Raw genomic sequence first — 11,216 nt, 5'->3', positions numbered from 1 at the left:
TTTAGATTATAAATTAGCTAGGTGTCATTTATAATCCTTAGATTACGTAGATCTACAATATATTCGTCACTTTTTTCAATGAATTCATGATTTTTTATTGAATGAATTCATGATCTTATCCCGAGTCGTGTTTCGCTGTTGATTTCACTATTTTACAACTATTTAATGCTACAAAAAATGTACTATCACCTTTATTAATATTTATCATTATTTTAAATTTTACACAGCCTAGCTTTGGTTAAATTAACAATAATAATAATAATGATGATGATAATTAACAATAATTTTTATTGAAGAACTTTCTATTGTATAAAAATTATAAAAAGTAAATTGAAAAATAGTCATGTAGTTGGGTATCAAAATTAGACAAGATCACATGTGGTAATCCATAGTACACCCCAATTATTTGCAACAGTCCAATATCCTGTTACGTGTCAAATATCTTTATGCTTCTTTCCATCTCATTTTTTTATTGTGGTTCTTATTTTTCTCATACACAAACTAAATATAGCCTTTGGATAAATGGATTCTAACATTTTCAGTTCTCTGTGAATTTAATATTTTGGATAATCCTTGATACAAGGATAACTAAGCACATTTTAAATTCATATTTTCTTTACAAAATTTAAATTTTACATCGAATTAATTTTAAAAATCCTTATTCATATACTCCTATTCATGATAATAAAATTCATCGAGATTATTTTACTAGATCTCTCATTTATATGTACCCACGTTCTTTCAGAAATTTCATTTATCTAAAATCGAAAAGATGGACCTCTTTATGTTGATTTTGTTCGAAATGTCCTTATTCTCACGACCCGGCATGGTCAGTACCTAGTCGGGCTCTTTTTTTTTTTCGAAAAAAGACTTTCTCGGGAAGGCTATGCACTAGTTAACCATCAGAGGCTTCTTCAATACACAATTATGTTGGTTCAGTTTATCTATTTTGTATCTTGAGGATTCCTTTTTTTAGCTTGTGATAATGTCTTGCTCTTGGTTCCATTTTGTTCTCTCGCTTTAACAAATTCTTCTTGTTTGGTCTTTCTTTTTTTTGCTTGTTGCTAATAGCTTTAGATGTTGGTGTTGGATCGATCGAAGTTCTTGGCTATTATCTTTGCTGCGTTTTTGTTTTGTTATGGAGATCTTGTCTTCTAGTACAACATTGGTTAGAGAGTTTTGTGATACTTAAAAGAACATAGAGACTAGTACATTGATTAGTGTTACTATAAATGGCTTTTGGGTGTAAGTCAACAGAAGCATAGACAATTGCAATGTGTTTGATGCTGAGGTTTGATCGAACTATGAGGACTTTTAGCTGCCACACTTCAAGAGTTTGATCATCTTATTATTGAAATGGATAGCCTAATTATTGCTTGCAAAGTACTACATTATTATGACCATGCGGCAGAACTGAAGCAGAGAACCCTTGCCTCACTAATTATTCTTTCTTCAAATTTTTCCTTATGGCGACTATAGAATAATGAATATTGAAGAATCATCTGGGAGAATTACAGCTTTCCAAATAAACACAAAACAAGAGAAATGATAAAACAAAATCATACACTTGATAAAACTTTAAACGTTGGCCATGTTTGAATGCAATCCTGCATTTACTTATTGTTGAAAAATGAACCTTCTTGATTCATTCAAGACACCATAACAACATACCCTATTTACATGTCACAAACAATAATAGTTCTATGTCTACTCAAGATTTACCATTTACCAACTGAGTGGCGCTTCATCATCACGATACAACACCACCCAAAACCATATTCAATTTCTCTTCCACTTGATTCATGGCAGGCCTTTTGTTCTTATGATCCGCACACTCGAGCCCAATCCTGAACAACTCCTCCACCGCGGTCGTCTCGAGATCCTCCCTACCGATGGAGGCGTCCACCATCTCCACGAACCTCCCCTTCTCCGCCATCCGCTTCACCCACTCCATCAGCCTCACCTCCTTCCCTTCCTCCCCGGGGAAGGGGAAGCTCGGCCTCCGCCCCGTCAGCACCTCCATCATCAGCACTCCGAAGCTGTACACGTCCCCCGCCGTCGTCGCCACCGTCGCCCCGTCCAGATACTCCGGCGGCATGTACCCCATCGTCCCCGCCCCCTGCGTCGACACGTGCGAGTGCGCCTTATCCACCCACCGCGCCAGCCCGAAATCCGCGATGTGGACCTCGAATTCGCCGTCGAGCAATATATTGCTGGCCTTGATGTCGCGGTGGATGATCGGAGCTTCCAATCGGTGGTGCATGAACGCGAGGCCGGCGGCGACGCCTCGGATGATTTTGAGGCGGGTGGGCCAGGGGAGAGGGGGCCGGGGTAGGGCGTCGATGTCATCGTCCGACGTGTCGTAGAGCCATTGGTCGAGGCTGCCTTTCTCTATAAATTCGTAAATCAGGACCCGGTCCTGACCCGTGGAGCAGAACCCGAGGATCCGGACGATGTTCGGGTGGCGGATCCGGCCTAGGGTTTCCATCTCGGCCCGGAATTCGCGGAGGCCCTGGAAGGCGTCGGGGGAGAGGCGCTTGACGGCGACGACGGCGTCGGGGCTGAGGCGGGCCTTGTAGACCAGCCCGAAGCTGCCGTCGCCGATGATCAGGTCGCTGGAGAAGTTGTGCGTCGCGGCGACGAGCTCCTGCATCGACACGTGGGGGAGGCTCGTCGGGTCGAAGGTTGCGCTGTCGCAGGGGGAATGGTTCGGGTCGGGTCTAGGGTTGGGCTTCGGAGCAACCAGATTGCGAGATCGGGTTTGAGAGGAGCGGCGGCGGCGGCGCTGCTGCTGGTTCTGCTTGGATTCGGTCTTGCAGATGATGAGGATTGAGGCGAGGATTACGGTGACGACGAAGAAGCTGGCGAGGGCGGCCAGAATTGCTTGGAAGGTTTTATCCATATGAATTAATTGATTCGGAGATTATGTCAGATGAAATTGAGTTTGAGAGAGAGGGGGGAGCTCCGGGAGATGGATGTTTCGGCTGAGGAGAGGGGATATGGGGGAGCCGCCATTAACGGTGAGGAGAGAGGAATTGTTGAAGATGAAGACTTGGATTCTTTTCTGCAGTGTAGACCAAGGTGGCTCCAGTCAACGGCTCCATTTTGTTTTTCTTTTTTTTTTTGCTCAATTTTTTAGCAAAAGTATTCCTAGAATAATTGAATTGGTCAATTATTTCATGAACGTACAAAAGAACTATTGAAGTAAACATCACAACGTGCACTAATCTACTCCATAAAATAGGGATAAAAGCTGGCTTTTTGGATCCAATAATATAGAATCAGTTGGTGAATTTCCGAACCAAAATGTCTGTGTTTATCTCCTTCCCTGAGTTATCTAGCTGAGGATTGCCGCACGCAAGGGTTTGGTGTTATGGTATGAATGAATTCTGCAAATTTATATCTAAAACTTGCACAAGAGACCATTCGAGAGCGAGGCCATGGTTTGATGTGCATCTTGTAAATTATCAGTAGAGTAGAAATTGTTTGTCCGGGAAGATAACTCCTTGGTAATCTTTACCTTGCCGCGAAACGAATCGAGTTGAGGAAAAACATGAGCGATGGACAAGTGTGGTCGTATCACAAATCTGTGGTTTTCTCCGTGTCTAACTTTGTCTCGCAAGACATTTAGAATTTGAAGGATGAGGAGTCAGGACCCAAGAGCTACTCAAGGGTGCCTCACTTGGAGAAATCTCGTACTACCAAAAGTACAAATGCATGTATAGTTCGTATTGCAAGGAAAACTCAATACCAAACATAGATTGATCAAATGTTGCATAGCATGAATCGATGATGATCGATGCATCTTTTGCAATGAGGAGCCGAAGTTGTTGGAGCATATTACTTCTAACTACAAAATCTCAAGTCAATTGCGATACTACATTCGATTGTGATTGATGGAACATATCCATGTACCTCCTCAGACCTCAGGGACCTGATTGATAAAAAGATGTGAATCTCTACGTTTTGTATCATATTGTGGTCGATTTGAAACATATAGAATAAAATGACTTTCCAAAGTTTAGAGCTGAATTAGAAGACCAAAAAGAGAATACTTTTTTTGGCAGCTTACGTTGTGAAATAGAAGTGGGTGTCCAAATCTCCCCCAAAATGGAGTTGTTGATCGATCGAGAGAACAATATCAGATTTTCGAGTGAAGATGCATATATGGCCTTTGCTTATGTTTTACTTTTGTTGTTGTTGCTTGTGTTTTTAGGCAATATATGTTGTTGGTGTTAGTTTGCCAATTTTTGTTTGCTTGGGATGCTATTGTGTTTTTCAATTTTTGGATTTTGCATTTTGGCTTTTTACTGCTTGTCCGAAACCTTTGCTTGTTTAAGCCTTTTTTAATTAATTAATGAAATAATATGAGTGGGCAAGTTAATTACGTAAAACAAGATTATGAAATCTGTAAAAGCAGTGTAGGAATTAACATAAAATGAGATTAAAACTAAGAAATGACTTCTAATTCTAGAATTCGTGGAGTTCAAAGCCAAAAATTAAATATAGGGGATGCACTCCAGGCATATTTATTTATACACAATGAATAATAGTACTCTGTACTTAGAGCATCCACTATAGGGGCGGCGCGCCGGCTGCCCCCATCGCGGCTTAGCCGCGGCGGTCTATAGGGGAGGAGGCGTCCGCCCCGCGGGCGGACGAATTTTCGGGGGCGGACGGGAATTCGCCGCGTTTGCGGCGAGGACGGGGCGATGGAGAGAGAAGCGCGGCGGCCGCCGCGCCTATCTATTGTGCGGCGGTCGCCGGTTTTAATATTTTTTTTATTTTTTTTTTAAATTTCGAATTTATAAAGGTTTTTTTATAAATATTCCTCCCATTTTCATCTTCTCTCCACACACATCTTCACTTTCTATCCAAATTTTCTATCTCTAAAAACATTTCGATTATGGATGATTTGTAGAATCAAGCATGGGATTCTTTGATTCAAGAGGTGCAGAGGGAGGCCGACGAGGAGGCGGCGGCGGCGGCGGCGATCCCTCGTGAGATTTGTCATCGTCGGACAATCCCACGGGACCATGTCGGAGCGGCTGAGCGGCTTATGACCGACTATTTTAGCGCTGACCCTCGTTACCCGGCTGAGATTTTTCGTCGGCGTTTCAGAATGTCGCGACCGCTCTTTACCCATATAGCGACGACATTGGCGGACCGGTTCGAGTGCTTCACGCTCCGGAGTGATTGCACCGGCCGGATCGGGTCTGTCTACTTTGCAGTAAATGCACCTCGCAATTGTAAATGGGCTTGCCTATGCCGGACCGGCTGATATGTTCGACGAATACCTACAGATGTGCTCCGGCAGTTTTGTAAGGGCATTCGGGAAGTCTTTGGTCCGGAGTTCCTACGAAAGCCAACCCCTGATGAGTGCCAGAGACTGCTAGATATGCACGGTGCGGTGCACAATTTCCCAGGCATGATGGGCAGCATTGATTGCATGCATTGGGAGTGGAAAAACTGCCCGGTGGCGTGGAAAGGCCAGTTCACTACCGGTTTCAAGCAGAAACATTCGTCGATGATCCTCGAAGCCGTTGCTGACTACCGTTTGCGGATCTGGCATGCGTATTTCGGTGTTGCAGGTTCGAACAACGACATCAACGTTCTGCAGTCGTCGCCTATCTTCAATGATGAGTGCCGGGGAGAGGGTCCGCAGATCAGTTTTGTAGCAAATGGCACGCAGTATCGCAGGGGATACTATTTGGCAGATGGAATATACCCTCGTTGGCCCGTATTCGTCAAGACACTTCGCCAACCGGCTGGAGCGAAGAGACAATATTTTGCGCGAAAACAAGAGGCCGCTAGGAAAGATGTTGAGCGAGCTTTTGGTGTGCTCCAAGCGCGATGGGCCATTCTACGCTGCCCGGCACGAGTGTGGCACGAAGATGATGTCGCGGATATTATGGTAGCATGTATCATATTGCACAATATGATAATAGAAGATGAAGGATTTGCTGCAGAACGTTAGGCGCCGGAAGATGGTGCAAGTACAAGTCACGGCGTTGCCTCCGCGCCGATACAAATGGATGTACCACATAGTAATGAATATCTGATCCAACGTTTCGCTGATATACGCAGGAGCACAACACATGACCAACTCCAGGTCGATTTGATTGAAGAGATCTGGGCACGTAGGGGAGGCGGCGTAGCGTGAAGAACATGTGTGATTTTTCGTAGATCAAATTTTCGTTGTAATTTTCCCCTCACTTTAATCCGACGAAAATTTAGTTTTCAATTTTAATTTTATTGCACTAGCCGTTTTTGTCTAATTATTTATAGTCCGATAATTTTAATTGTAATTGAATTAAAAAATACAACAACTAAAATAAAGTGAAATTTGTTCACCAAAAAGTGTCCGCTATTGCTGCGGACACTTTTTTTTGTGGCTGTGGACAAATAAAATGGGGCTATGGACAAAAAAAAAAGTTGTCCACCAAAAAGTGTCCACCTATATTGGATGCTCTTACTAGTGTAATTTTCTTCTCTTCTGACTTAGACTAGTTCAAAAAATCATCAATTTTAAGAGCATCCACTATAGGAGGACACATTTTGGTGGACACTTTTTTTTTTGTCCATAGCCACTTTTTATTTGTCCACGGCCACAAAAAAAGTTTCCGCAGCAATAGTGGACACTTTTGTTAGCCACATTTCACTTTATTTTTGTTCTTTGTATATTTTAATTCAATTAGACTTAAAATTCTCGAACTAAAAATAATTAGAAAACGAGATAATAATAAAATTAAAAAGTGCGATGAGACTAAATATTCGTTGTATTAATGGATACCGGAAAATTATACAACGAACATTTTATAAAAGAAAACATATAAAAACACCGCCACCATCTACTCGGTGGCGGAGTCGGAATCCTCTGCCTCTTCTTCGTCGCCCACTCCCGCCGGCGCCGCCGCCCCTGCCCCCGCCGCCCCCGGCGTTGCCCCTGCCCCCAGCGCCGTTGAACCAGTCAGCCCCAGATCCTCTCTGATCCTATACATGAGCTCATAGTATATCGCCTTGGTGATCGGGTCGGTGGCGGACTCGTAGAAACGACAGTTCTCTTGCAGTTGTTTCATCAACTGCACATTCAGGTTCCTGTTCAAGACCACATGGGGCCCAGGGTCCACGGACTGAGCTCCAGAAGGCGCCTGCGCGCTGCGCGATCCAGACGCGGACGTCGAGTAGCGGGAGGAACCTGCAGACATTCGGGCGCTGCGAATACTGGCCTTCGCCCCGGAGGGCGTGAGCGCCTAGTGTGTGTATCAGAGGGCTCCTCCGTTTGGGCGTCGTTGAGGTCGATTGATTGTCCGCCGCTGCTGCTGCTGTAGTTCCCGGCTCTGTTGCGTCTATTGCGCTTCGCCCCTTGACCTTCAGTCTCCTCTGCACAGATGGACTTGAATTTCGGGCAGTTCTCGAGAACGAGAATCTCCTCTCAGTGGGTGAACTTAGGCTTCCATAGTGCGTTGTATTGGGACACAGACAGAGCCTTCACGTCGGCTTCGTTACGGCCACTCTCAGCGTTGAGAAGGTTGTTGCCGTAGATGCCCGCGAACTTCCTGGTGGGTGTCAGAATCCTCCCAAACTTTTTCCGGATCTGTTCCGCGTCACGCGGTTTGGCGCCTCTCGGCTTGAACTCATTGTAGGTCAACAAAACACGCTTCCAAAAGCCCATCTCGGTCTGATCGGTGCCAACACAGGGGTCTGATGTGATGGCATCCCATGCCCTCGCCACAACAATCGACTCGTCTTTGGTGTAGTGCCCGCCCCGACTTGTTACCGCCGACTCGCTACCGCCACTGCCGCTGCCATCCCCGTCGCCGTCGCCGCCGGCCCTCCCCCCACCGCCGTCGCCGCCGCCTCTCCCCCCACCACCGCCGCCGCCGCCTCTCCCCCCACCGCCGCCGCCGCCGCCCCTCCCACCACCACCGTCGCCGGAACATCTCGTCGGCGGGGTCTCATGTAGGCCTGGACTCATCAGCCCCATCATCTGCTCCAGTGTGAACCTATCGAAATCAGACAAAGGAGTCTGGGTGCGCTGGAAAGAGTGAGAAGGGGTATCCGGACGCGGATGGTTGGGCGAGTCCATAGTGGGTCGATAATCTCCGAATGCCACACGACCCAAATTCCTCTGATGAGATGACTGACCCCGATATTGGTTTTGTTGCCACGGCGGGGATGTCGGTAACCACGACTGGAATGGAGGGGGACTGGGACTCGATCCCCGGGGGGTGGGACTCGATACCCACAGCTGAGATGGCTGGGAAGAAGGATAGTATCCGTATCCCGATTCTTCCGTGTCGGGTGAATCTTCGTCTCTCCCGTGCATTTGGTATAAAATTCTGAAGAGTGAAATTGGAGGTGGAGTGAAAATGGGCGTGGAGTGAAAAACAAATTGGTGGGGTATTTAAATAAGCCAAAAAAATAATTACAAATTCGAAAAAAAAAAAAAAATTAAAATAAAAAGCGGCGACCGCCACGGCGGTTTCGCCGCACAATAGATAGGCGCGGCGGCCGCCGCGCTTCTCTCTCCTCCGGCTCGTCCACGCCGCCTTCGGGGCGAATGCCCTTCCGCCCCAACAAATTCGTCCGCCTCCGGGGCGGACGCATCCTCCGCAGTAGCCCGCCGTGGCTAAGCCGCGATCGGGGCGGCCGGCGCCGGCCGTGTAGTGGATGCTCTAAAGGATAATGAAAATATTAGTACTATTACTATTTTTTCAGAACCCATACACGAAGCCATTAAAAATGCATTGATTGTAGTGTTAAATTTCTAATATCTTGTCCCACATCGGCTTGGTGATGATCCTAGCTTCTCTATATAAGTGTGGATAACCCTCCCCTTATGAGGCCTTTTAAGGGGTGAGTGGCCCATTTCCAATATGGTATCAGAGCAGGGCTCAAGTCGATGATGGTTTATCTCTTCTCTTGCCTACCCACGTGATGGAAGTCCGATTTGTTATTCCGGCCCACACGTGAGGGGGCGTGTTAAATTTCTAATATCTTGTCCCACATCGGCTTGGTGATGATCCTAGCTTCTCTATATAAGTGTGGATAACCCTCCTCCATATGAGGCCTTTTAAGGGGTGAGTGACCCATTTCTAATATGTAGAAATTAAGATATTAATAGTAACGATTAAGCTTTAATTAGGATAGCTAAATATTGATTTGGGGATTAATGGTAAAATATTTATGAGCTTGCAAATGGTCGCAGGTTTACATTCTCAAATATTACTGAAGTATATATGATCATAAGATCAAATCTATTTACTTGTAAATATTTGGGAGGTACATTATTAATATATTTAAATAGACACACATTAATATACTACTTCTACTATTTGTTTTTAAATATTAAGACACTGTAGAGTTTGGTTGTATACATCAACTTAATAGAATTATATCTATTATACTCCATTAGTTAATAATTTAAAATGATTAAATCGCATACCCCAGTTGCTAATAAAATATAGGTAGAGGAACAAAAAATTCTCTCGTTTATCAAATTCAATTTGGACCAATGATCATTACCTAATAAGTACTCATATTGTTGGCGTCTAAACTCTTATATATTCATATATAATAATAATAATTTGTGAAGTGTGGGTTAGGTAATACTCCATTCAATTTTTTTTTTATATAAATAAAATTTAAATTTATAATATATATATATAGGATATGATCAGTTGGTAACTATTTTATATTGATAATTAATAATTATGTCAATAAAAAATATACGTATATCTACATTTAATTGACATACAAATATATTCATGTTAGACACACGTGTCGATATAATAGTTAGTGAACTTATTTTATTAATAGTAGTACATACATAGTATTAGCAAAGTGGAGTAATTAGGCTTACTGGCCGAAGCTGCGGACCTAAATTATTCTAAAAAAAGTAGTAGTAGAGTAATAATCAATGCTGTTAAAATAACTTTAACATAATTATTTTTCATACATATTAAAAGAAGTTGTGCTGGCAAAATCGTTACGTTCTATTTTCATCACTACTTGATTCTTATATTTTGGGAACATGCAAGAGCCATTTTTAATTTGGTAAAATGAAAAAGATTGTAGTCAAAAGGAGTTAAAAAGAATTTACATTTTCATATGCTAAAAGATTAATTCGCTTTATCTAGATTATCCAGTTATATACTTATATTAACCTAAAAAGAAAAAAAGGTTTGTAAAATAAGATAATTACTATAGTATTTAAATTACAATTTTTTGTTGACTTATGCGAATCTCATGATTTTAGAAACTAGAATAGTCAATTTTTTATTTAAAAATAACATTCATAAAAAAAATATACTAAGATAATTGTGAAAAATAGTCATATTTATTAAAAATACGCACTACAAATTGACTCTTGTTATTTATGCTTTTAAAATAAATAAATAAAACTTTCCAATTTTACCATCGCAACGATTACACGGTTACATTAAATGTGATGTATTCATGTACTATGTGTTTAAGTTCAATTTATCCTGTTATACAATTATACAAATGTGTTTGTGTAATAGAATTAATTAATTTTGGATTGCTGCACGAATACGCACTTTTTTTATTTATTTGTTTATGATTCTATCCACTTATCAATAAGTATTTTAGCAACTGTGACTGTAGCAAAATGACTATTTCTTGAAGTAGCATAACACACTCTCATGTCATGTCTACCACTTAGCTCTAAATATTTTAGACTTCGATCAATGTCATTGTCGATACATGCTATTCAAAGTACTCGTTTTAATCAAGAATCTTAGAATCAAGTATGAAATATTCCTATTCAAATGAAGCTCCACTTAAATGATTAAATTCAATTTACATTGATGAGTATCGTTTAAATAGTATAGTAACCCTTCTGATTTGTTTATACTTTTAAAAATTGAAATGCTATAAAATTACAAAATTTTTAATTTTTTGCAAAATCAAAACAATAACAAAATAAAATATAATATGATAACAAAACTACGTCGTTTTTTTAGATATATTAACATATTTCAACTAACACTCACAAATATAATGCCGCGATTTTCTAACGTTGTTTTGTTGTCACATTCGGATTAGCTTCAAATTTGACTACCGTAGAAGGACTAAAAAAATTAATAATTTTATAAATTTATATTTCAATTTTAAAAATTATAAAACTGATATGAAATTAAAAAAAATCTAATTAAAACGATAATTATACCTAATTTTTTGCCAACATTAAA

At 41.8% G+C, this 11,216-nt stretch overlaps 2 protein-coding genes across 2 annotated transcripts; one reads left to right on the top strand and one right to left on the bottom strand.

The window, feature by feature from the left end:
* Positions 1 to 1,546: 1,546 nt before the first annotated feature.
* On the bottom strand, positions 1,547 to 3,116 carry LOC125217674 (phytosulfokine receptor 2-like). The gene has a single exon (XM_048119193.1). It carries the CDS (start codon positions 2,900 to 2,902, stop codon positions 1,751 to 1,753), a length of 1,152 nt encoding a protein of 383 aa, XP_047975150.1. The 5' UTR covers positions 2,903 to 3,116; the 3' UTR covers positions 1,547 to 1,750.
* On the top strand, positions 3,000 to 5,977 carry LOC125221364. Its single transcript, XM_048123483.1, has 4 exons — positions 3,000 to 3,020; positions 4,922 to 5,230; positions 5,318 to 5,504; positions 5,592 to 5,977. The coding sequence occupies exons 1-4, from the start codon at positions 3,000 to 3,002 to the stop codon at positions 5,975 to 5,977; spliced, it is 903 nt and encodes a 300-aa protein (XP_047979440.1).
* The last annotated feature ends 5,239 nt before the right edge of the window (positions 5,978 to 11,216 follow it).

This window comes from Salvia hispanica, chromosome 4 (genome assembly GCF_023119035.1).
Source record: "Salvia hispanica cultivar TCC Black 2014 chromosome 4, UniMelb_Shisp_WGS_1.0, whole genome shotgun sequence".
Lineage (NCBI taxonomy): Eukaryota > Viridiplantae > Streptophyta > Magnoliopsida > Lamiales > Lamiaceae > Salvia > Salvia hispanica.
This window is presented reverse-complemented; position numbering and strand designations above follow the sequence as displayed.

Coding starts and splice junctions, on each gene's coding strand:
- LOC125221364 (XM_048123483.1), top strand. CDS start 3,000: ATGGGGGAGCCGCCATTAACG. Junction 3,021..4,921: donor TGGGGGAGCCGCCATTAACG/GTGAGGAGAGAG, acceptor GATGATTTGTAG/AATCAAGCATGGGATTCTTT. Junction 5,231..5,317: donor TCGGGTCTGTCTACTTTGCA/GTAAATGCACCT, acceptor GTGCTCCGGCAG/TTTTGTAAGGGCATTCGGGA.
- LOC125217674 (XM_048119193.1), bottom strand. CDS start 2,902: ATGGATAAAACCTTCCAAGCAATTCTGGCCGCCCTCGCCAGCTTCTTC.